This window comes from Magallana gigas, chromosome 8, assembly GCF_963853765.1.
Source record: "Magallana gigas chromosome 8, xbMagGiga1.1, whole genome shotgun sequence".
NCBI lineage: Eukaryota > Metazoa > Mollusca > Bivalvia > Ostreida > Ostreidae > Magallana > Magallana gigas.
This window is the reverse complement of record NC_088860.1, coordinates 22437842-22465824: the sequence shown is the minus strand read 5'-3', so window position 1 is coordinate 22465824 and position 27983 is coordinate 22437842. Positions and strand designations below refer to the sequence as shown.

Below are 27983 nucleotides of genomic sequence, written 5' to 3'. Positions count from 1 at the left end.
ATAAAGTACTAAATGTTACTAATTCAAATTTGTTCTTATAATATAGAAACCTTATTGGTAAGCATCATTTTAGTAATTAAAATAGTAGAAAATACTGTATATTTAAATAAGCATATCGGAGAGGATTAGATATCTATTCCATTTATAGTTTAAAAAAACATACGTGTGTCAAATCAAATTGCATTTGTTATTCAAAAATGTGTTCAAATATTGGTAATTAAAATGTCCAACGTAATGATATGGTATTGTCTAGCGAAAAAAAAAATAGAAAAGAAAAATCCGCATAGACAAAATATCCCGAGGGATAACGAAGAGCTGATTATATATAGAGGATATCTATAATTGGGTGATTATATATTTGCTTTATCCAACGAGTTGAAATAAAGGACATATCGCATGTTTCTAAAGTATGGGACCTTTTACATTTTTTGGCTTCCTTGTGTATCTCATAATTACTTTTAACAGTTTAACGGTATAAAAACGGTAATTAGCCATATTGTCAATTTAAATTATAGCCCCGATCGTTTATAAACTCCTTAATTAGATAGCGTGTCACGTGGTACAGTGACGTCACAAGCGACCTTCTTCGAACAGCTGATTGTAAATAAATTGTATAGGATTAGCATTATCTTCTTTAAATTTTGACATTTATTCACCATGTACGTTGTTTTATACATGTTGACTAAATTAAAAGAATCTTATTATTCAGTCGTACATGTTTGAGCCACTAGTACGGATAAAAAAAGATAATATTGCCATAGAAGCGACGATGAAGTCAGCAACCCCTTACGATCAAATTGATCGACGTGTAAGCAGTTTACTCCATATTACACTGTATAAATATATATTATAAAAGCAGGCAAGAACGTTTTCCTTAATTGTTGTTTTCTCTGTAAGATCCCATCTCCGTATTTTTTTTATCCATTTACGTATATATGTATATCAACAAACTTTTTCTATTTCTCGCGTAAACATTCAATATGGACAACTCGATCCTTGACTTCTCCCACAAAAAAATAAAACTCATAGAAATCTCACCTACCGTACTTATATTATGGTTCTGCAGAGGTGAGCTATGAATTAAGAAATCATTTATACTAAACCGACGCATACATGAACGTATAGTAAGAAAACATCTAACATGTCTAATGAGGCAAGGTGGTATCCAAAATGGCGTCCTCTCTTGTTATTTTTCTCCGATGAACTTGCCTTTTGTACACAGCCCCCTGTGCATAAACTTCTATTTTTTCTCTTTGAAAAATAAATACGATTTATTTATGAAACTAAAAATATACCATATAATTAATAATATATGTATTGAATGTTTATTTATAAATCCTCTCGCCGACAGATAGACCCCTATTTGTCGCAAGATTTCTGCATACTTTTGTATGGTAAGGGAAACTTAAAAAAACAACAGTCAAAATCCCTATTTTTGACGGCTAGAACATCCATAGGGGGCACAAAAAACCATCATGTCCCGTTATCGACAATTTAATAGGTGATAATTAGTTTAATTGTCGTTTAAATCTAATCCAATTACAAAGATGGCTAACAGCACCTTCTCGCTCGAGGTCGCATATGACGTCACACATCATAGCGGATAGACCGAGAGAGAAAATATGCATATCGCGACATTTGAATTCCATCGCTTTCAAACTCACGAAATAGCCAGATTATTTTATGAAAACGATAATAAACTTCATTTATAATGAGTATAGAATGATTTTATTTAAAAAAAATCCGAAAATTGAAAAACATGCGATATGTCCTTAATGTATATATTCGCGAGGCTTGCCAACCCAGACGTACGTAATGAAGTTTTAATTAATCAGCAAAATTATGACATTGCAGTAAAATGAAACACAGAAATGAATTATGTAACATACTGTAGCATTTGCGTTTGACATTTATTTCATTGATCTCAGATAGATTTTTATATCAAGTTTTTCTTGTGGCAGTACATCTATATACCAAGAGCACATGAAACATCGATTGGCATTTGCAGAGTGACGTAGTTTCAACATCATCATGTTAGTGCAATGAAAATATGTACTATGTACCAACATATATACAGAATGAATTTATGTTGCGGATTTATCATAACAATTTATCCACTTCTAATTCTATCGAACCAATTTGAGTATATTTTGAAAAGAGAAGAAGGCAAAAGGCTGAATGCGACATTCAAGATAGTTCCATACTGTGGGATACGCATGTGCATAGACAAATGTCTCCAAAACACTGGATGTCGGTCAGTGAACTATAATTCGAAGTCTTTGGCGTGCGAGCTGAATTTTGTGGGCCACAGTTCTTATCCATCTCTGTTACAGTCCGCAGTTGAATTTGAATATCTCGATATTGCCACGGAGCACTTGGAAGAAAATGTAAGCATTATCAAAGAGAAGTGAAAAAGAGAATCCGAGATAGAAGGATTGTCTCTCTAAATGTTTTTCAATAACTCCGAAAATATAAAAACTAAATATAATGAGAGAGAGAGAGAGAGAGAGAATTTCATTGTAATATCTTGTTCTAATTCTATCAACTGTAACTTTTAGTTGATATGGTTATTTCTTTTTTTCATGTGTAACAAAGTGCAGTGTTCAGAATGTTGAATGCATAGCTTTGCATACAAGTGAGAAAAAATGCATCCGATCCTCATCTAAAATGGGTAGGCTTTACCAACGGTGACCAATTGATCATTACAACTCTCTCTCTCTCTCTCTCTCTCTCTCTCTCTCTCTCTCTCTCTCTCTCTCTCTCTCTCTCTCTCTCTCTCTCTCTCTCTCTCTCTCTCTCTCTGTGTGTGTTCCTTGAATACGCCTGATCTAAAGTGGCATTGCAACACCAACCATTAGAATGATATGTCTTTGCTTTTTGTTTATTCCCGAGCATTTTTTTGTCTTCAGTTGCCCCTGAGAACGTTGCATTGAGTAAAACTGTTCACTCTTCTTCCGTCTACGAAGAAAATTATGCAGATCATGATGTAAAGTACATCGTTGATGGGAATTCTGGGAGAGCGTTTGGAATTTGTGGATCAACATATATCGAGATGAAACCATGGATACTGATCGATCTAGGTCAAGTTTACCAAATCAGACAGTTGAACGTCGTTGTCTATAATTTAGGTACAAATATACCTTCTGACTTGAATTCAAATATATAAATATGAAAATTACGTATTTAGATTACAGTATGGTCTAAAGGTTTTGTTTTTTTACAAATGTGACGCACCAAGCAAAAACCACCGTTATGATGAGGTAAGATAAGGGCCTTATCTTAATTATGACGTAACGTTAAAATACGTGTCTATGTATCACAACATCGTAAACGCTGTATATTAAGTATTCTTATCTGCCATATGTGTTTCAGTTCTGTGTTTTAAGAATCAATTACATAGTTATGAAGGAAATTCTGCTATGCCTCAAAAAAGTTTTGCATCATCAATGATTTTCTTTATTAGAAAATAGCGTAATTTAGTAATAAATAGATTAAGGCTAAACAAGTGTTGAAATATTTGTCCTTTTTAAATAGATAAAAAAGAATGTCGTTCTTAGTTTTGCGGAACAAGAAAAATATCGAGGCTTCCAAGCTAAATTTAAAACGATACGTTATTTTCATTTATTTGACCTCAATAAAATATAAAGGAATTTACTGAAATACCAAAAATATTTGATGATAAATTAATAAATTACCATAATTCCAATCATCTTTGGTTTCTAAGCAGACGCGATGCTGAACTGACGATCGAATGTAAATGTCGGGCGCTTTCAAGTCTCATTTTTTTTCTGTGATCTGAAAACACGATGTAATTTAACACCTTTTGATTTAAAATATCGATTTTCAGATTTACTTTAAACTTTTAATTAATCTAATTAATGTTAACATATGAAGATACATGCATGCTGCACGTATACACTATTGATAAACTGAATTCAAGCACTGAACTAGGCACCTAAAGGCAATACACGCATTTCTAGAAATAACTTTCAACTTCAATTCGCGTATGGTAGTTTATGGCGTCGCTCAACAAAACAGAAAAAAATCATCGCGAGATACATGTGTTGCAGTGTACAAAAGCTAATCATAATCTATGAGAAATCTTTTCTGAAATATTCAATATATTTGCATTTATAACACCCAAAAGATTGCGTTTCAAGACTAAATCCCAAATTTTTGATTTTTAGAAAAAATACATGTTTTCATGGTATGGAAAATGTAACTCCTTTTTTATCCTATTGTGACAATATTAAATTGTTTATTTTATGGTCAGATTCTTTATAGAAATACTTTTGTTATTTTGTATTATTGCCCCCCCCCCCCCCCCCAATGAAAATAATAAAACATATATTTCTTTAAGAACAAATTGTTCTGTCCTTCCGCTTGGCAGATGCACATGCAGAAAGAAACTACTCTAAATTATTTCTACTCCCATTGTTTAGATTTTTCGTTGAAACTAATGTCTATCCACATGCAAATAAAACAATTTTAATTCATTTATATTCTCATTGATTTGATTAATGTTTCATCGATATTCATTCAAACGATTGTGCATTCCTTTCACACAGGAAAATACATTGTATTATACCTTTATATCTCCGCCATTTTCATTCTCCTGTTTCACATGCCAATGAAACCCATGAAAATTAAATAACAATTGACTTTAAAATTGTGTAATATGTTCAGTAATTTCACAGTGTAGGAGATAAACTAAATGCATTTTTATAATAAAAAGTCTTTTGTTTCTTTTTTTTTTTTTTTGCAATTTCCAGGTATTTCTGTCATTGTTAATTTGTTATCCAACATTTAAAAAAATATTAACGGAAAAATATCAAATGAGAGAGAGAGAGAGAAAGAGAGAGAGAGAGAGAGAGAGAGAGAGACTCAAGATATACTATTGTATTCTTTTTGAGACAGTATAATTGTTTCAATCGCAAGGTTATAAAATGTGAACCGTTTTCTAAATGATGATCTCAGCTATATTCTGCCTTTCATTCTGCAACATTGTGTAGAAATAATATGTTTTATAAGAAAGAAAAATATGTTCCTATACAGAGATTCAATTCATTATATATTTTATGAATTTGAATCATTTGTACCATTCCATATGTCAAAAACTATTATTCATTGTTTGAAATACACTGAAGCAAAATAAGATTAAGGGACTGTTATTAAAATATCTGTAGTTAATAATATAGCAACAATTATGTAGCCTTTATTTGTGCGATCGACGTCAAAGCATATACTTCTTCATTTGAATGCGTTCTTGCAACACCCTAACAATGAGAAATATATGTAATGCTGTATAACATTGGAAGAAGAAGAAAAAGCTTTATTAGAATCAATAAGATGCTGAAATTGTCAATATTTTCAGTTAAGGGAGGTTTTTGCTTGGCGCGTCACAAATGAACTCTGGAGGCCACTCCCCTAGCAATGAGCGGTCACCGCGCTAACCATTCGGCCATTTAGGCTTGCCATATATGTCTAGATGGCCGAATGGTTAGCGGCCACGAGCGGCCACCACGTTAACCATTCATCCATCTAGGCTAGCCATCTGTGCCTAGATGGCCGAATGGTTAGCGCAGTGGCCACTCATTGCTATGAGAGTGGGTTCCAGAGGTCACGAGTTCAAGCCCCAGCCGGGGCGGAGGTGGAGCTCTAATATAGGGAATTTCCCTGTGCTATATGTATATCATTCACTATGGGCATATATATATATATATATATATATATATATATATATATATATATATATAGTCAAAAACAACAAGTGATTTAATGAGTTTCGTACTGAATTGCTCTTCTTCTGATTTCAGGTTACCCGGACACTACATGTGCGTTCTATGACATCAGAATTGGTTTGACAACAAACACAAGCGAAATGACTCTCTGCAATACAGACAGCCAATATGTATCCAAGATAGTTGAATGTCAACAATGCATCGTTGGACAATTTGTCCACTTTCAGCTAAATAATAATGTCAACTGCCACCTTCATTTCTGTGAAGTTGAGATATTTGCAGTAAAGCATATGTTGTAGACACATCGCGAATCACATCATTGTTTGTGGGAGATCAATCTTAAATAATTTCTTAGATTATTCTGACCCACAAATTTACATTTCAACAAACGTGTTTCCAAATATTTCTTATTTTGCTTGAAATAATAGTCTCTATCAGAAGAACATGTCAAAACCCCTAGATTTAATATAAGACTAAGTTGTTTAAACATTAAAAAGTAACCTTGAAACATCAAATGGCGTTTTTTTTATTTATTAGGTTTTAAAAAAACCCACTTACTCATGTAAGTTATGTGTTAACTTTTTTGTGATCGCAACCATCTTCATTTTTTATATAATCTTAAAATAATGATCTGTAAACACGTTCATTTCTTGTTTTTAATCTTTCTACACATTGAATATATAGGTATTTTTAGTGAGTACTCGGTTAACCGGTTAATCACCGAACGTTGCGATCATCGAATGGTGAATCTGGACAATTATATTATTCGAAGAAGAAAACATTGTAAATTTGTAGAAAATATTTATCAATGGATTAAATGAATACAGCAATTTCCCTATTCAGAACTGGGCAGCTACAAACTTATTTTGAAGATTTAAAAATCTAAAATAAAATCTGTAGGGGGTTCATTGGTGTCCTCTGTTCAGGAAAAGTTTGAATATTGCACATTTATATTGTGACTTTGCCTCAAAATTGAGTGCCCATTTTTATCAGTCGGCATGGGATCTATTTTAAGAACAAGAAAAATCCAGTCTATACTTAGAACACCTGTATCGACGTTATATTTTATAGAAAAAAGTAATGTCAATTCAAAACAATCCGTGTTGAATTTGATACACAAATCTATACCTTTCCTATGTTTGTTTTATGGGTGTTTTTTTTCAGAACTATGACTATAGATTATAATATAATAATAAGTTGGTAATTGATTTGTTGTAATCATACACAAGTAAATTACTTTTTTAATCTTTGATTAAACTAGTTATATACGGTATTTTGTTTGGTTTTGTTTTTTTGTATTTGTGTTTGTACATGCACTTTTATTAATGACAAATGTAAGAGAGTTAGGAAAGAGAGGCTAATGACACATTCGATGTCTCTTTCATTACTTTTTTTGTAGCATATACATAAGTATATTATTCGATGAAAATTGCTCCATCGTTTGTATTCCCTACTATGACAGTATGCACAGATTTCAAATACATTTAACTCATCCTATAAATCTTGTTCTATCTTTGTCTTTATGTTGTAATTGTAAAGTCAATAATAAACAAAAGTTTTAAAGCTTTCAATAATCTTGATGAATTTTTCATATTTTAAAGAGAAATTCCCATTGAAACAGTGTTATATAATATAAATATTTCCATTACCTGGTAGAGATGTTTATCTAGCACACTGTCGTAATTTTTTGCTATTCATAAACTCCACAGAGTTCTTTGTTGTAGAGAGGACAATGAACCCCCTTTATATTTTTAGATCTTCAAAATGAGTCTGTAGATGCGCAGTTCGACAGTTGCTTTAATTGATTAAAAAGACATTGTCCTGATATTAATGCATAATTTGCATACAAAACAACATGTAGAATCTCATATGTTTTGCTTTTAAATCTTTTGACAACAGTTTTGTCAGTTGCGGTAAAAAACAAGCCAGTTAAAAAAAAAAATTAATGTTGACATACTTATCCTCAAATATACAAGATGGCCGCATATCCCCTTAAACACAATAACCAGGTGTCTCAGTTATATTTCTTACAATATATATGCATATCAATTTTTATTCAAAGTATGATAAGAATATATGTATCTAATATGCTGGATTTCTTTTTCTCAAAAATCTCTTGTTAAATTCTAAGTATGAGTATGAATATGAGCACGTTGAATAATACTACATGTACAGTCAAATAACCAATCCTTGTTCATCACATTTTGCGGGAAGTAATCACAATTCAGAATAGCAGCTGAATTTATACATAAGGTTTAACATATTCAGTTCTTGATGCAGGTTCCCTGATTTTATGACAAATTAATTGATAGATACATCATTTAAAATTCAGTATCTAGGTTTAAAAAATCACATGACGACAAGTACCTGTGTTTATCTATAGTAAAGGGTAATCTCCTTACAAATACCTGTGTAAGCGAAATAAAAGGAAAAAGCATTACACCTCTTTATGATTAATTTTCTAGCATAAATTCGTCTAATTTAATCAAGTTACAGAGAAGAAAAACCACAAGCTCACGCATGCACATGCATGCGCACGCACACACATATCTGATTTTTTGTAATCGATTGAAAATAACTGATGGGAAAAATCCAATTTTAAAAACTTTGTTTTGAAAGTTCCTCATTTCATAGATGTACCTGGAAAAAAAATAACATTTATTTATTTTTTAAATGAAAGCCAGCAAAAACAAACTAAGTAGTAATAATTATATTTCAATATAACTGTGTTTCAATGTAGAATGTTATTTGTGATTTAATAAAAACCGGTATTATTAAATTCATTTGTGAAAATTATCAATATCCAGGAGAATTTTCATTTACGATCGATTGATTTCTATTTAGAACTTGCTGGAGACTACTTATCACTTTAATTATTCAACAAACTCTTCCTCAGATGTCTTGCTCTACTGAAATGACGTTTTTAGCTCTACAGTAGCACGCTAGACACCCAAAAATGCCGAATAAATAATAACACAGTCTGAAAATTGTAATCTGACATAAACTAAGGTGGCTATTGGTTGATTATGGTCAGAACATGAAAAACTTTGGTAGAACAAATCGAAAACTAATGGCATAGATAGTTTACGGAATTCTTGGAAATAGAACTTGCTCTACTCATATTATCAAAAGCAGTAAAGTCCGAAATGCCCAAAGCTACATATCTGACTAACTTTAGAGGCGATGCCACGCCAAATGCTATGTCTTTAACAAACTTTTTTTTTATGGAAAACTAAAATCTAATGCAGGAAAAATAATATTTAAGTCCAAGTTATCATATATTCTAAAGACGTTTTAAGGAAAACCTGAGTGTTAAAATATAAATTTAATTCACCAAAGAAAGCTACCAAACGCACTAAACGTACGACACTGACACAACGTAATAAGACTATCAACAACTTCTCATTGAACTGTGAGCGTGGCTGGAAAAGAACCCGATCGACTACCATCTCCTTCGTCTGTGGCCAATATGAACATTCAACTACACCACACAAGAGTCAGAATGGTTTGAAGCTATATACCTTTGTAAATGTAAATAATTATTCAAAATAATTTTCAAAACTAAGTGAAGCAATACGCAGCTGTATCATAATAATACAATTCACCTTTTTTTACATTCAATTTCGTTATTTACAACTGGACATCATATGGATATTCAATTCAAATAACAAGATTTAAATACACCCAACATATTACACCCTTCCTCTAAAAAATCAACACAGACAAAATATACCAAAGAAAGAACCTTATTAGATATAGATACAGTATATTTTGATTCGAGGATATCAAAGAAACACACTTTTAATAGATCTTTCATTTTTTTGCTCTTTAACAAAAAATCCAGATGGAAGTTCTATAGGAGACATACCGTGTGATTAATTATTAGCCATTGTCAAAGGAATTACAAATCTGAAATTCAAAATAATGGCAATAATTAGCGATTGGTCTTTATCATTGCTTTCATCGATCTTAAAATCAATTGTGATGAAATATGATTATTTAATAGAAAATTTCTTTTTGTAGCAGTAGGTTGTAGCATATTAGTCCTTCCCATACCTTACAACACTGTAGTTTCAACATCATTATGTCGTTGAAATATGTACCTGTACCATGGATCAACAAATCCTAAAAATGGATTTATGGAATTACGGAATAATCTTATCAATTTATCCATTTCTAATTCTATCGAACCAATTCAAGTATATTTTGAAGAGAGAGGAAGGCAAAAGACTAAATGTGACATTTAAGATTGTTCAATACTGTGGGATACGCATGTGCATAGACAAATGTCTCCAAAACTCTGGATGTCGGTCAGTGAACTATAATTCAAAGTCTTTGGCGTGCGAGCTGAATTTTGTAGGCAACAGTATTGGAGCTCAACCTCCACCCCTGGCCGGGGCTTGAATTTACGACCTCTGCTGGAACCCACTTTCCTAGCCATGAGCTGTGACCGCGCTAATCATTCGACCATTTAGGTTTGCCATCTATGCCAAGATGGCCGAATGGTTAGTGCGGTGGCCGCTCACTGCTAGGAGATTGGGTTACAGAGGTTGTGAGTTTAAGCCCAGGCCGGGGCGGAGGTGGAGCTCCAATATAGTAAATTTCCCTGTGTTTTATATATATATATATATATATATATATATATATATATATATATATATATATATATATATATATATATGTGCAAGTCAAAAACAGCAAGTGATATACACATGTAATGAGTTTCGTACTGAATTGCCCTTCTTCTGTATTCAGATCACGTGGAAAATACTACATGTGCGTTCTATGACATCAGAATTGGTTTGACCACAAACACAAGCGAAATGACTGTCTGCAATACAGACAACCAATATGTATCCAAGATAGTTGAATGTCAACAATGCATTGTGGTCCAATTTGTCCACTTCCAGTTAAATAATACTATCAATTGTCACATTCATTTCTGTGAAGTTGAGATATTTGCGGTAAAGCATATGTTGTAGATCCACCGCGAAACACTTTTGGATCTTCATTGTTAATGGGCGAGCAATATTAATTTATTTCTTAGGTTACTCTGACCCACGAATTTACATGATATGGAAGTCGTGTCCAATCTTTTCTAAAAATCTTTTTAAAATAATCGCCTGCAAATCATGTGTGAACTCTTACTTTTGTTATTCAGATAGATAATGCATTTTAGTGTCTAGTACCGGATATGTAAAATATTCATAAAAATTATGTGAAGTAATAAAAGACCAAAACCTGTTGCCAGACACATAAAAAAGTAAATATCTAGGATATTTGAAATCTTGCGATCATTCAAATTCAATCGAAGCAAACTTATTGCAAACAATTGAAGTGTTTTATCAGAATTACAAATGTGTTTATTTGTTGACATTTTGACGTCGTTTTTGTAAGCGTGGCGTTGGCGTAGTAATTCGCTTTAGTGTGAGATGCGATGTGGTATAGAACTAAAATTATCAAGGAAAATTTTTAAAAAGTATGGTTAAAGAAAGTTCAAATTACAATCATACATTACATTTTAGTTTTGTATATTCTTGTATATGCCGATTATTAAGATAATTGTATCACCCAAAAAAGTACGGAATCTTCTTTTCGCGATCTGGTTTCAGTAAGAGTGAATGATCAGAGAACCTCAAAATGTCATTTTGTTTAAAAATAAATTCTATATGCTTTAATTAAAATGATATAATACACTTATGGAAAATGTTTAATAAAAGTTTTGACTCGTTAATACATTAAAGTGTAATGATAATATAGTTGAATTTATTATTACCTCACTACACAAGAGTCGGAATTATGTGAAGCAATATAGCTTTGTAAATGTAAATAATTATTTAAATTAATTTTCAAAACTAAGTGATGCAATATGCAGCTTTATTATTATGATTTTAAAAAAACCCACCGTTAAACATTAAATTTCGTGTTTTACAACTGGACATCATATGGATATATAATTCCAATAACAAGATTTAAAAAAAAAATATATTACACCCTCCCTCCAAAAAAACCCCAACAAATCAACACAGACAAAACATGACAAAGAAAGAGTCTCGTCACAGCTAGATATAATAATGCTTTGATTCTAGGATAACAAACTAACGCTCTTTGAAACGTTCATTTATTATGCTCTTTAATATGAAATCCGGACGAAAGTTCTATCGGAGAGATGCACGTGATTAATAATTTAGCAAAAGTGTTAGAAAGGAATCACAAATCTGAAATTCGAAATCATATGGTATAAAGTAGCACTTAGTCTCTATCAATGCTTTTTTTTTTTATCTAAAAATCAATTATGCTAATATCTAGTTATTGATATGAAATACCCGGTATCTTTTCCGTGGTTGTAGATCACAATCTGTTAGTTATTCCGATTGCTTAAAGTACTGTAGTTTCAACATTAGCATACCGGTGGAATATATACATGCACCATTCATCAACAAATGTGGAAAATGAATCTATGTTGCGGATTTATCATAACAATTTATCCAGTTCTAATTCTTTCGAACCAATTCGAGTATATTTTGAAGATAGAAGAAGGCAAACGACTAAATGCTACCTTCAAGATTGTTCCATATTGTGGTATACGCATGTGCATAGACAAATGTCTCCAAAACTCTGGATGTCGGTCAGTGAACTATAATTCCAAGTCTTTGGCGTGCGAGCTGAATTTTGTGGACGATGGTGTTCACCCATCTATTTTACGATCTGCGGAGGAATTTGATTATCACCATATTAACACCGAACACTACGCAGGAAATGTAAGCTTTAAGAAAGAGAAAAAATTAAAATTGAGATTGACATTGATTCTTTTATATTCCGTATTTAAATCGATAAAATATATGAAACATTAAAAGATAGATAGATAGATAGATAGATAGATAGATAGATAGATATTGTAAATTCCTAATTAAACGCGAGGAATTAATATTCGCGTAAAATCGCGAGAGGCCCGTCTCGCAAATTTTAAAAACTCGCTATTTATTTTCGGACATATGTAAACACCATGGAACTATGATAATATTTAGACATTCGAGATTTTAGGTTCTCGCGATTTGATGGAAAACCTTTGAATCGTCGAATTAAGTAATCGCGTAAAATAAGGAATTTACAGTAAGATAGATAGATAGATAGATAGATAGATAGATAGATAGATAGATAGATAGATAACGAAATTTCGTAACATTGGAATTTACACTTTATCATGTAAAATTTTATTAATTTCATATTATCTTTATTCCAATGAAAAAGTGCAGTGTTCAGAATGTTGAATGCGTAACTTTGCATACGGGTGAGAGGAGATGCATAAGATCCTCATCTGAAATAGGTAGGCTTTCACCAACAGTGATCTATTAATAAGTATACAACTTTTCTTTATCTCTCTTTCTTTCTCTCTCTTTTGTTCTTCTTTGTTGAGAATATAAGTCTGGGACAAAATAACATTACAGCTTGAGATCGAATCATCAACCACGAAATACTAGTTAAGTCCTTGTTAATATTTAACATCTTTTTGCTTTCAGTTGCCCCTGAGAACGTTGATTTAGGCAAAACTGTTTACTCTTCTTCTGTCTACAATGGAAATTATGTTAATCATAATGTAACATACATTGTCGATGGTAATTTGGGGAGTGCATTCGGAGTTTGCGGAGCAACACATCTAGAAATAAAACCTTGGATCCTGATTGATCTTGGTCAAGCTTACCAAATCAGAAAATTGAAAGTCTTTTTCTATAATTGTAGGTACAAAGAGTTTCACTGTCTTGAGTTCAAATGCATGCATTGAATTCATGCATGCATTCCAATTCAAATTGAAATTAAGAATTAATCTTGCAATCTTATTATAAATGGTACATCGGTGCGTTTATAAAGAAAATATTACCAGAAAGTTTTTATTATATGTAGTCTCATGGTATGAAACTCAAAGCTGATAATTTAATTCCTAAACTTTCGTATCAAAGAGTTTGTGCTTCATGTCTTATTTATAAACTTTATAAGTTTTAAAGTTAAAACATTTGATAGGTAATAAATAATGATCATTTTTATGCATCAAATTGGTCTTAATGAATGCATGCTCAAAATTTTGGTCAAAACATAATTTTTTTATTTTATTGTTCACAATGTTTAAGAGATGCATATCTAATGATCAACCAATATTTTAGTGTCAGACGTAGAGATATAAGCATAATACAGAGCTTACAATTATTTGTTATCTAAAAAAAAATCGTGACCATGCCCCATTAAGTTGTTGGCTCTTTTGCTTATATCCTTTGATTTTAAAAATCGCGTTGAAAGAAAACCTCACAAAGTACAACTTGTTCTTTTAGCACATTACAATGCACATACGTAATAAAGTCACTGAAAAACATAATGTTGCTATTATATGTTTCGTTTTCGTTCTGAATTGCTCTTGTTTTATTTTCAGGTTGCCATGTAAATGCATGTGCGTTCTATGACGTCAGAATTGGTTTGACCAAAAACACAAGCGAGATGATATTCTGCAATACAGGGAACCAAAATCTATCACAGGAAATTGAATGTCAGCAATGTATTGTAGGACGGTTTGTCCATTTTCAGATAAATAATAATGCCGCCTGTCTCATTCATTTCTGTGAAGTTGAGATATTAGCAGTTAGGCATTTGTTGTAGACAAATCGCACATTACTTTTGGATCATTATTGTTCATTGGGGAGGGGGTTCTCCCCGAAACTGTGTTTTCATACGCCTTTCCTTTTTTTGGTCACGTCTAATAAATTTTTAGATTGGGCTGTTGATTATTTTTTTTTACCTCTATACATTTTTTCACATTATTAAAATTGCATTGTTCTTAGCAGATGATCTTATAAAAAGTTTTTGGCTATAGTAAGACCAAGTTAGTTGGTCAAGGGAAGCCATACTCTGAAAAAAAAAGTAACAAGTTTTGCAAAGTTTTACTCCTTTTCATACTGGGAACATGCTGTATTACTAGTACTGTCATGTTGTAAATTAAATATTATATTTACAGCTGCCGTCCGCTAAATTCAAAATTCATAACATAGCAGTATCGTTATAAACATCAATCGGGTTTGTGAAAGAACCATCTTTTGTCTTTTTCTCTATATTTTTTTTTATATTTTATAGATTTCATTTCTATGATAGTATTCAATGTTCTCAAATACTTTTTCCCCTCATAGAACACACACATGTATATATCATAATATTTTTTGCACATATAGTGGTTATTCAGTACGTAAAAAACTTCTCTCTTTTATGTATGAACTAAATGGTTTAATAATCACTAATAAGTACTTATGAAAGTAAATTTAAAAGGACCTAGACACGATTTGAGCTCAAAATTTTCGAAATTTGTTTTTTTTTCATTTTTAATATCTAGAAAAGTTAAAAAGAATTGTTTTATGCCTTATCAAATATTAAACGTTAATTATCGAGTTACAAAGCAAAATACAAAGTAAAAAATTCTTCGTTATTCTTAAACTTTTAAACAACGCCCGCGTTTTGTTGATGTTTACATGTGTGCTTAATTGGTAAATATAAGTTACATTCAAATGTAACAGTTGCTTTCTTTCCTTGAATACATTATTCATAAACACATTGGATTAGTTTATCTTGTTTACCAGGAGTCATTTTGTCAAAGAAAGGGATTCTTTAATTAATTATCTTATATCTGTACTTTGCTTGTAACTTGACGTCTTACATTCAAATTTCGGTTATTCATTCAAAATGCACAAGAAAACAATTTAACTCATAAAAAGTAAAAAAAAAAAATTAAATAAGAACTCAAACCCTGTCTAGGTCCCTTTAAATGAAGTCTATTGTTTTCAATGAATTTTATCTATTCGTCCCGCTAATGAACAAGTAGAGAAATTATCATGCAGTGGACGAATTTTTATAATTGGAAAAATTTGCATGTGCTTGTAAATAATATCGGATTAAGGATGTGGGTTTTCCACTGATTATCATAATTGTCTTATCCAATTATTTCCAATAATTGCCCAAAATTGTGTTTTACTGGAATGGTCTTTCAATTTTATATTTGATTTTTTCTTCGTGTTTTATTTGCTGAATTTATTAAATTTATGATAAACAAACCTTTTTGTCTTGTTAGTCGATATACGGTATACTTTTCTTAAATTTTCTCTTAAGAATGGAAATAAGGACTATTTCCACTTCCTTTTGAGAATACTTAAAACATAGTATGGAGATTGGGTCTATATTGAATTGTTTTAAAACTAATGATAAATACAAGGACCGGAAGTGTTCCGAATATGTACAACAACAAAGGAAAACATCTATCTGTACTTTTCACAGTAGTTATGTATTTGGTTTTTCAATTGTTTGATTTTTTACATTTGTTTTATGATATATGTGTTATCCATCATTCAACCAGTAAACACAGAGAACGCTTTTTAGGGAGGTGGGGGTTATTGCTTATTGACAATTATAATTATATGAATGCATGGTTTCGATAGAGTCCGAAAGAAACCTCAGAGTTATTCAAAGAACCCGATCTTAAGCTTCGGCAATAGTTTGGTCTAGATCTTCTTTAAACTGAACGTATTTACCTTGCCATGCAGTCTCCGTTCGATGGCTGGCGGCGGCTGTAAGCCTTTTTGTTTTTACGAAATCGCAAAGTCAAGGTTTCGTTGAAGATTATTTAGAATGTTAATCATATAGGGCGTCCACCGCCCATTCACGTGTCGTAGTATTTTCTGTAAACTATAGAATGATAGATATCACGTATTATAAAAGGAATAGACAATCATGAAGGATCACTGGGACACTATCATGCAGAAGCAACAGCTTTGCCGCAAGTCCAACTTACTGTTGACCGAATAAAAACACAATGATATCTCAAATCTCTTGATCAGTATCGAACTGGTTGGTGATATCTTAAATCTATGCAAATCTTTAAATTGTAGATTTGTAAAACAAAAACGCCATACTGTCTTATTCAAATACTTAGTTTCTAATCAGAAAGATGTCAAATGAATGCAGAAACTCTTAGGTTCAAATCGCATTGCAAATTAAGCACAAATACCTGCACATTATGAAAGATATAGATATATATAAAGCACAGGAGAAATTCATTGTATTGGAGCTCCACCTTCACCCCCATCCGGGGCTTGAACTGACGACCTCTGGAACCCACTCTCGTAGCAATGAGCTGCCATCGCGCTAACCACTCGGCTATCTAGCTATCTAGGCAAGACAAAAAAAACTTGCTTTCAATGACGAACGGAACCTAGCGCACTGGTAGCCCTGTTGCAACCACTATTGAAATAAAACCACTATTGAAATGAATTATCTCAATAGTTGTTGGGGATGTATTTCATTATGAGAATCACTTTGCAACCACTATTGAAGTGCAAACATGTTGAAATAAATTGTTTCAATACACCCAACTTCTATTAAAATAATTTGTTTCTGTAATGATCAATGAAATTGTTACACACAAACAAAATAATTAATAGACGGAAGACGATAAGATGGATGATCAAACCCAATTTTATATCCTCCACTCTGATTAAAAGTAAACGATAATATTTATTTCTATAGTATTTCTGTTTAATTGGATTAAACATATTTTATTGTATATTTGATATACAGGGGGAGTTTGATCGACGTTTTGCAAATTACAAGGTGTTCACCCTTGAACTAATAATTTAACAATTTTCATAAAACATGATATATCTAATGAAAGAGAACAGTAAAGAAAAAATATGAAAATATGTACATCTAAATTAATCTGCGACAATTTTTTATTCATTTCTGCACAGCAGTAAAAATCCTAACATAGTACATTAATTTCATAGTCTCGATTATTATTACCGTATAATATGCAATTCATTCATTAATTCTAAATTGTGTTTTTGAAATTGTTCGTTAGATAAAGTGTTTCTTGCATTTAAAAATAGTTTGCAAACATAATATATAACTTTTTTCTTCCTAAATGTGTTTCAAATGTGAAAACAATGTAATATTTATAAAGAAATTCATTCCTAACTATGACTGAAAAAATAATTTCAATAGTAGTTGTATTTAAATAGTGGTTGCAAAGCAATTCTTCTAATAAAATACATTTCCAACCACTGTTGATATAATTTATTTAAATAGAGGTTTTATTTCAATAGTGGATATAAAGTGATTCTTCTAATGAAATACATCCCAAACCAATATTGAAATAGTTTACTTCAAAAGTGGTGTTATTTCAATAATTCAAAGAACCTGATCTTAAGCTTAGATAATATTCTGGTCTGAACCTTCCATTATCTGATCGTTTTATCTTGCCGTGCAAAATTCTGATCGATTTTTGGCGGTGGTTGTCCCATGTACAAAATCTTAGCGTAATGGCTTCGGTAAAGATTTTTTTGGAATTTCAACCACATATGGAGTCCATAGCCGAAGCACGTGTAGTACTATTTACTGTGGACCATAGACTAATAGATATCGCTCATTATGGTCAATAATTACCCATCATATCAAACTTAAAACACATGATTTATGGCGCCATAAATTAGTATAATAAATCCAAAAAATTTAGCTCTAAAATTTGAATTTTCAAATAACTGATTATATGCTTTGCTTCAGAGTCTAAAGAGGGTTAATATGTTCTTAAATAGTCGCGACCATCCAGCTCTCTTGAGTAAAACAACGGTATGCCTACACTTAAGTTATTAAACGTGATTGGAATGAGTAATAATTTGCTGGATTTTAGATTTGCGTTGGATATGAATACGATTTGAATTTTAATTATATATATATATATATATATATATATATATATATATATATATATATATATATATATGTGTGTGTGTGTGTGTGTGTGTGTGTGTGTGTGTGTGTGTTGTTTTTAAACTTTGAAACGAAAGGAAAAGGAAAATATCAGATGAAAACCATTTTATCGTTTATTTTATTTAAACAGCAAATAAAGTCTGCGTTTTACTGTTCCTCTATATTCAGCTGAACACCATAATGGTCCGAGGGCGGAAATTTTTCTCCTGGGATAGAGTTTCGAAACACTCTCTGAAAAAAAAGTGATACATATCATACGATTAAATGTACATAGCCTTACTATTTGATTTTGAACATGTGCACTAAATAACCACGTACGCATCGTTTAAGCATTATGAAAATATGCATTGAACTAGTCGTATTGCATGGCTTATCCACGTGAAACATTGTTTGTTAGCATGTTGTGAAAATGCAATTGTTAATAAACATAATGTAAATATACCTAGTACTACGTAATACAAGGTATAATCATGCGGTGCATTGTCTTAGCATGGTGTAAATTTGCATTGTGCTACGGAATGAATTGTATAATCACGCGGTACATCGTCCTATATAGCATGTTTTAGATATAAGTTGTACTACATAATCCATGGTATAACCACGCGGTGCATTGTCTTAGCATGTTGTAAATCAGCAATTTACAAAGTAGGTAACATGTCGACAATTTGCAATAATGTGATATAAAGGATACTTAAAAACTCTTGCTATTTTGCTTCAGAAGCCCGAATCATACCTCTGCACTGTATTTCTTGTTTTCGTTGGCTGGAGGTCGAACAAGAATATGGTCGATGATAGAATTGACGTCATCTATACTAAGTGGATTTTCTATACAATAGGTGCATTCGGAGTCCAAAGAAGGCAGAAATCCCTGATCAAGGTAGTATTTGTATGAATCTGTAAAAATAAATGCGACTTTTATATTAGTATCACCAGCAGTAATAAAGCGATAAACTAAAATAAATGAGCTCCTTCATTTATGTATCATGCGTTATCATATGTGTGTGTGTGTGTGTTAAATATTTCAATGTTGTATACTACAAAGGAAAGATGGGCGTAACTATTCTCAAAACGAAAAAGGAACTTACCCATATGATATCCCTCGTCCCCTTGGATAGGAGTAAAAGGCCCTGCGTTTAGATCTCCCATGATTATTGCACGACCTCCATTGTTTGGAAAACTGTTGGCTAGCTTCTTCGTTTCATCCAAATTTTGCTTTTCCCAACTTCCATATTTTTCCACAAGATTCTCTGAAAAAAAAATATTTTGAAGCTTTTCTGTTTCTATTGTTTGGTAATCAGAGCAGATAGGTTGTAATAATGGAAAAAGAAATGCATTGTTTTTTTCCTAAACAAGAGAGGCATCAAACTCAAGATTTTAAAAGTGTTCGATGATCGTAACTATTTTTAGACTCTATTTTTAGACTTCATCTTTATATAAATATAGGAGAATAACCAAATTTAAAATGTAAAACATATCGATTTTTTCTTTGCTTAATAATAGTTAATAGCTTAACACAACATATCTTAAAATGTACACAGATCAGATGGTTAATTTGTTGACTATCCAGCCGTCTTAAATGACCAACATTAATTACCTTTTTTACGTGTGTGAAACAGCTGTACTCAATGCATGTTTGTACTTATAGAATCTTGATACTAGAAGTACATGTATGCTGTTCCACAGACTCATTACAGAAAGATCGTTGGAGATATATTGTAAAAAAAAAATGCATTTTTGGAAAGTCCACGGTCTGTTCGTATATTAATTACATATACTTGTATCTGTAACAAAATCCCTTTGAAATTTGGGCATTTTAAAAATCATTGGCCGTTACTTTTTAACCAGGATTTTATAATTTGAATTTGTGTGCTTGTTTTATTTTGTGTGTGTGTTTTTGTTTTGTTTGAGGCTTTTGTAGTGGTATTTTTTAAACCATGACATGATCTTGGACTCGATAAATGCAGTGCACTAACTTTCAAAGTATGCATCCCCCGTCGTCGCTAGTGTCGGTGAGGATTGGTGAGTACATCTGATGTCTCCTACAGACTCATCCTACGTCGGCGAAAGCGTGAGTAAAAACATGGAATTTTAAGCAGTTTGAAAACATTACAGAAATTTCTAGTATTTACTTATGTCGATATTAATGTGAGAATACTACTTCATCATCAAAATTGATTTGACATTTACAAACCATGCGATAGAATGAATCAAAAAGTCGTGTGTTTTCCTTTATGTCAGTGATTTATAATGTAAATAAGTTGATTTTCGAAAAACGTGTACCTCGAAAGAAATGTAAGCTCTGTTGAATACGGTTTTTTCAGGATCAAAATATGTCAGACTTGGTCCAATGAGTTTTCTCTTGCTCAAAACTAGTAGACCAGGAAGATTGCTTCTAGTTTTTTTGACAAAGCAGTTTTTTAGAAGAGTTCCGTAGTCAAATCCGGTCAATGACACGCACGAGATGCATGAACGAGACATGTCAAAGTATCCAGCCTTCTCATACAGGCATTGTAACCTCAGAATCTCGCTGCCTTCGTTAAGACATCCTGTTAAATGAAGTAATACATAACACACCGTACAACCGCTTTGAATCATTTCATTCAAGTGCCGTGTGATACATTCAAAATTAGTTGTTTACCTAGACAGCAAACGTTCACTTAGATAAAAAATGTTCTTTATTGTCAATCTTAAACAAATATGAATCACATAATATTTGGTCAAAATTAGAGTTTTACAGTTGCTCTTTTATCATCAATCTCGTTTTTTAGCTCACCTGAGCTGAAAGCTCATGTGAGCTATTCTGATCACATTTTGTCTGTCGTCCGTCTGTCTGTCTGTCTGTCTGTCCGTCCGTCTGTCCGTCCGTCTGTCTGTAAACTTTTCACATTTTCAACATCTTCTCAAGAACCACTGGGCCAATTTCAAGCAAACTTGGCACAAAGCATCCTTAGCCTAAGGGGATTTAAAGTTGTGAAAATTAAGGACCACGCCCTTTTGCAAAGGGAGATAATTAGGAATTTATGAAAATTTTCGAGAAATTTTCAAAAATCTTCTTCTCATGAACCATAAGACCAGGAAAGCTGAAACTTGTGTGGAAGCATCCTCAGGTAGTGTAGATTCTAATTTGTGAAATTCATGACCCCCGTGGGTAGGGTGGGGCCACAATGGGGGGTCAAAGTTTTACATAGGAATATACAGAGTAAATCTTTTAAAATCTTCTTCTCATGAACCATAAGACCAGGAAAGCTGAAACTTGTGTGGAAGCATCCTCAGGTAGTGTAGATTCTAATTTGTGAAATTCATGACCCCCGGGGGTAGGGTGGGGCTACAATGGGTGGTCGAAATTTAACATAGGAATATATAGAGTAAATCTTTAAAAATCTTCTTCTCATGAACCATAAGACCAGGAAAGCTGAAACTTGTGTGGAAGCATCCTCAGGTAGTGTAGATTCTAATTTGTGAAATTCATGACCCCCGGGGGTAGGGTGGGGCTACAATGGGGGGTCAAAGTTTTACATAGGAATATACAGAGTAAATCTTTTAAAATCTTCTTCTCATGAACCATAAGACCAGGAAAGCTGAAACTTGTGTGGAAGCATCCTCAGGTAGTGTAGATTCTAATTTGTGAAATTCATGACCCCCGGGGGTAGGGTGGGGCCACAATGGGGGGTCGAAATTTAACATAGGAATATATAGAGTAAATCTTTAAAAATCTTCTTCTCATGAACCATAAGACCAGGAAAGCTGAAACTTGTGTGGAAGCATCCTCAGGTAGTGTAGATTCATTGATGTGAAAATCATGACCCCCGGGGGTAGGGTGGGGCCACAATTGGGGGTCGAAAATTAACATAGGAATATATAGAGTAAATCTTTAAAAATCTCCTTCTCATGAACCATTAGACCAGGAAAGCTGAAACTTGTGTGGAAGCATCCTCAGGTAGTGTAGATTCATAGTTGTGAAAATCATAACCCCCGAGGGTAGGCTGGGGCCTTATTGGTTGGTTGAAGTTATACATAGGAATATATAGAGTAAATCTTTAAAAATCTTTTTCTCAGAAACTAATTAGCCAGCAAAGCTGAAACTTGACTGGAAGCATCCTCAGGTTGTGTAGATTCAAAGTTGTGAAAATCATGACCCCCGGGGGTAGGGTGGGGCCACAATGGGGGGTCGAAGTTTTACATAGGAATATATAGAGTAAATCTTTAAAAATCTTCTTCTCAGAAACTAATCAGCCAGGAAAGCTGAAACTTGTGTGAAAGCATCCTCAGATAGTGTAGATACAAAGTTGTGAAAATCATGATCCCCGGGGGTAGGGTGGGGCCACAACGGGAAATCGAAGTTTTACATAGGAATATATAGAGTAAATCTTTAAAAATCTTTTTCTCAGAAACTAATCAGCCAGGAAAGCTGAAACTTGTGTGGAAGCAATCTCTGGTAGTGTAAATTCAAAGTTGTGAAAATCATGATCCCCGGGGGTAGGGTAGGGCCACAATGGGTGGTCGAAGTTTTACATATGAATATATAGAGTAAATCTTTAAAAATCTTCTTCTCAGAAACTAATCAGCCAGAAAAGCTGAAACTTGTGTGGAAGCATCCTCAGGTAGTGTAAATTCATAGTTGTGAAAATCATGATCCCCGGGGGTAGGGTGGGGCCACAATGGGGTGTCAAAGTTTAACATAGGAATATATAGAGTAAATCTTTAAAAATCTTTTTCTCAGAAACTAATCAGCCAGGTAAGCTGAAACTTATGTGGAAGCGTCCTCAGGTAGTGTAAATTCAAAGTTGTGAAAATCATGATCCTCGGGGGTAGGGTGGGGCCACAATGGGGGATCAAAGTTTAACAAAGGTATATATATGGTAAATCTTTAAAAATCTTCTTCTCAGAAACTTATCAGCCAGATGATTCTTTATAATTGTTAAGACTTTGGCCCCAGGACAATTCTTTGGCCTCACACGAAGGTTCAGAGTTTGATGTACGTTTATATCCCATATATAAACAATTGTTAAGGATCTTTTTGAGAACTGCAATACTCAACATATGATATGACTATAAAATCATCCTGTTAGAAAAGGGACTAATGATTATAAACATAAGAATATCCAGGGGAAAAATGGATTTTATTTATACAGGATCTACATGTATTATTGTACATTGTCCAGATAGTTTGTATTATGACTCCATTAATCTGATTTTATCATACCTATTGTTCCTCAGGTGAGCGATGTGGCCCATGGGCCTCTTGTTATGGAAGTTGAATCCTGTAATCAAAAGTCTTAAAGTTTTTTTCTAAAGTATTTTTTAATAATCTACAAACATAGCTTAATCAAAATTCAAAACAAAATTTTGGGGTCTATATGCTTCATTTGGCTCTAGGTTGTATTTAAAATGACCTTTCTGCACTGAAAGTGCAGATTGCACATACATCGCTTTTCCCTCTATATTTTATAATAGGAATGAACCATGGCATCAAATACAAATTTATACTATTTAGATTAAATAAAATTAAAATTAACATAAAGAAAAATGTTACAATTTCTTCACCTAATTGATATTTTGACCTTTTTGCACTGATAAAACGCTATTTTTATTCAGTACCAATTTTACAGGTAGTGAAATTATTTGAAAGTCTCAAACTTTTTCTCAAATTATGATAAACTTGTCAGAAAAAGGTGAAGATTTCAGAAAATAAAACAAAAAGTATGGGTCTATTATGAAAAATTTGAGATATGGCATGAAATAAGCTAATTTTAGGGTAAAATTGGAATTAATTTTTCTTGACTTTTATGAATTATAAGTTAAATTTGCCAATATATGTCGATAGAAATATTGAAACTTTGTAAAATTATGTTTTTCATAACAAAATGAACATATCCTAATGTACAAACTATCTGGAAATTTTGCTTGAACTGAAAATAAGGAAGATAAAGTGACGGTACTCTAAAACAACTGAGTTATGGAAAATGTTCATTTTCTTCTTAAAAACCTTCCGCCACAAAATATATCCCCATAATAAACTCTGTAAATATATACTCTTTCCTTTACTATTTTATTTAAGATAGTTTAATTGGCATTGTTTTGCCTCGGACTAGAATGCCTCGACGCCATTGGATGAATCGCGTCACATGATTGCCTTATAAATTTCTTTACACGACAAGCGTCAAAATTTATACGGCAACATGGCGGACGTAACGTTATATGAGCTAATTTTTAACACAAACGTTCAACCATACCCCCAAAATATTTAGAGTGACCCCCCTTTGCCCGTGACGTAATAAAACGATCGTATATATATAATAATTATATACAATGGCATCCAGGTTTGCACAGACGACTGACGAGAAAGGTACAAAATTAGAGAATAAGCCTATGAATTTAATTGTTATATATTATCTTTTGTTGTTTACATATCAAACGTTAGGTCCTCGACAAAACAAAACACTTATTAGGTTTGTTACTGACTGTTTACAGAAATTTGTGGTGTCGGTAAAGTCCATATAGAAGGCTCGGCTCCGCCTCGCCTTCTATGGACTTTACCGACCCCACAAATTTCTGTAAACAGTCGGTAACAAACCTAATAAGTAATATTATAAAATTTGAATTTATGAGTAGAATCAATATATGATGCATATTTTCTAGAATAGAGGTGACCCAAAATGGCTACCAAAAAACACAGGATCGAACCTCTTTAACAGACATTGTCACATGGCGAATTTTGAGCCATTTTTATCCAATTTTAAGAAAATAATGTTTTAAGAAAATAATACAAACTTTGAGCCTAGCGCGTAGCGCATTGATGAAAAAGCTTTCCGGTCAATTTTTTCTTTGATACGTCGATCAATAGAAAAATTATTATCTTCATTTCTTATCATTTCATAAAACATTTTCAAATAAAAAAATGTGAAGTGTCATTGATCAGAAATGTAAATAATGTAAATGAAGCGGCGCGTATGAATACAAAACAACAACAGCAACAATATTCAAAATGGACTCGCCTTCAGCTGATGCAGAGCCATTGTGCTGAATGAATGGATTAAACACAAATAGTGAGTTAAAATCTGAACCGGCTGAATTGAGAACGAAAGGAAAATACATGCGATAGCTTGTGATATTATTCACTGTGCAGAAAAACTCGTAATAAAACTAGTTTTCATGTGAGATCGCTGGAATATGCAACTGGACATAACCATCCAAGGAAAGGCGATCGTGGACGAAAATAACTGATATGTCGACAAAGAATAGTATGTATAAGCGACTTTTGTAAACGCTGTGGTAACTAGATAGCCAGTGATGTACTTAAATGGTATATCTGCCGCTTGGAATGCGCCGAAGGAGTTGATGCATTACTGAGTACTCATAGCTTTTCTTTACGACGCTTATTCTGATAACCGATCATCTACGTGTGTAAATTTAAAAATTATCGTTACCAAAGAAAGTGAGCGCACAAGATTGTAAGTTTGCAGGAATCCTCAACACGAATCAATTGGGATTTAAATGTCTATAACATCGAAAGGCTATGTCAAAAATATATTATGTTGAGAGTCGAAGTGCATGGCTATTCCGGTTTTTAAAAAAAAACTCACAAGCTTTCTAAAATGGCAATGAGAGGTAAACCGATAACTAGTTATATTGGAAATGTTAATGCAAACATATTTTAATGACGTTATATTGTGTATATCCTAAAAAACTAGTAATAAGAAAAGAAAATAGGGTTTATACAGCAGATCAAAAAATCAATAACGATAAATTAAATATACCGGTATATTATAATTCAACATTATGTTATATTAACAAACATTTAAAACAAAAAGTTTAATTTCTTTTAAAAAAAAGACCACCAGTTGGATTTGAACCCAAAACACTGCATGTTTGTATTCACTAATCCAGTACGAAACCACTGAGCCATGCGAGACTTGTTAATATGCTTTATAAAGTACTGTTTGTAACAACACTGTCATATCAATGGACTTTGTTTTTTATCCTTCAAAAAATAATTTTAAAAAGTACATAATTAGTCATTTCTGGGTCATCTCTCCATCTTTTTTTAAAAAGCGACTTTTTAAATGTCGAAATGTGTTATCTTTACACGTTTCAAATTTGTGGAGAGAAGACCCAGAGACAACAAATTCATTTAATTAATAACAGTCGTAAATAAGTAGGATTTTGCATCAATTGCATCGGGTTGCTATATTTAGACTCATATTATGATAAAACCTTTTGCATTACAAATATTTTTCCACTCATTCCACATCCAACAGAAACCAAATAACGGTTTTAATTCGAAATATGTTAAAAACTAATTGATGAAAATTTCACTCTCCTTGTGCGCCCAGATTCCTGCCGAATGTACATCTTAAGCGCCCACTTTCTTTGAACAGTAGTGTTACCGTGAAAGTTTATAGGCCTATATGTTCGTTATAATATTCCTGGAACAGCCAGCCTCGCTGTAAATGTTGATTGATCTCAAGCAGACGAAATCGTGAGAAGACGCTTAATTTTCTATTTCGTGACTCAAATAATGTGTTTTGTTCATTTTTTAAGGTTAAACTTCCAAGTTTTTATATTCCCAAGGTTGCATTTTCTTTGCTGACAATAAAACAGACACAACTTTACACTTTGTTGACAGTGTTTATTTTGGAAATTCCCGTTCTATAAATAGTGTTAGATCAGAACAGTTAAGAAAAGTAGATCCGGCAAAAATTTTATTGATGCAGGTATCAAAGAAATTTTTCGACCAATCAGAAGTGCCGATATCTCATCAAACGAATAAATATTAAATGATTTGATGTTTGCATAAAATTCTATAATTTATTCCTGTAGCGGCTATTTCAATTTTAACACGTGCATGGGGGGAGGTGGCTCTTAAGCAAATCTGATCTCCTTTTTAAGAATATTTTTATTTCATTTCAACTTAAATCGGTCAATTTATATTCCGAGAAATTAAATTCTTAAAAGAAGGTTTTGAAGTTTATGCATTTATTTTAACGAGCACACAATGTTTTTTCTAAGCGTATTTCTGAATTTGTTCATCGGATATAATGAACGAATGTAAATTCTACGATGTAATGAATTAAGGATACAGTATTCTAATTTCACGTGTTTCAAGGACCAACTCTAACTGTATCGATTTCACAAATTCATACATGTTATTGTACTTGAATATTACACTTAACTGTTTCTATATCTTCTTCTTTTCCATTAGATTTTGATGAAGGCAACCTTTTTCTTTGATTTACCTTACAATAGTTAAAGATGTATCCAACAAATATAAAAACATACCATTGGCCAATGCTTTGAAAAGCGTTTTGAAAGCTTGGGGCTCCAGGCAGCGAGGGCGTAAGGGGCGGGAAACGTCCAAGTCTTGTGTGTTACTATGGAGACCACTGAAGGTGAACGGGTATTTCTCCTTGTTAGCATTTACTATTGCTTTGACCTCAGTTTCATCCCAGA

General features: G+C 32.6%; 1 protein-coding gene and 1 long non-coding RNA gene across 2 annotated transcripts in view; both read left to right on the top strand.

Annotated features, from left to right (window-relative positions):
- The first annotated feature begins 1707 nt into the window (after positions 1 to 1707).
- LOC117689897 (uncharacterized) lies at positions 1708 to 7302 on the top strand. The gene is made up of 4 exons (XR_010708585.1): positions 1708 to 2387; positions 2596 to 2671; positions 2910 to 3128; positions 5817 to 7302. It is a non-coding gene; the product is annotated as an uncharacterized lncRNA (long non-coding RNA).
- An 11997-nt stretch (positions 7303 to 19299) lies between these two features.
- The window catches only part of LOC105322020 (cell growth-regulating nucleolar protein), a 36159-nt gene continuing 27475 nt past the window's right edge, over positions 19300 to 27983 (top strand). The window contains exon 1 of the mRNA XM_066069101.1: positions 19300 to 19410. Coding sequence (XP_065925173.1) covers positions 19315 to 19410 — 96 coding nt within the window. The 5' untranslated portion in view covers positions 19300 to 19314. The remainder of the gene's footprint in view (positions 19411 to 27983) is intronic.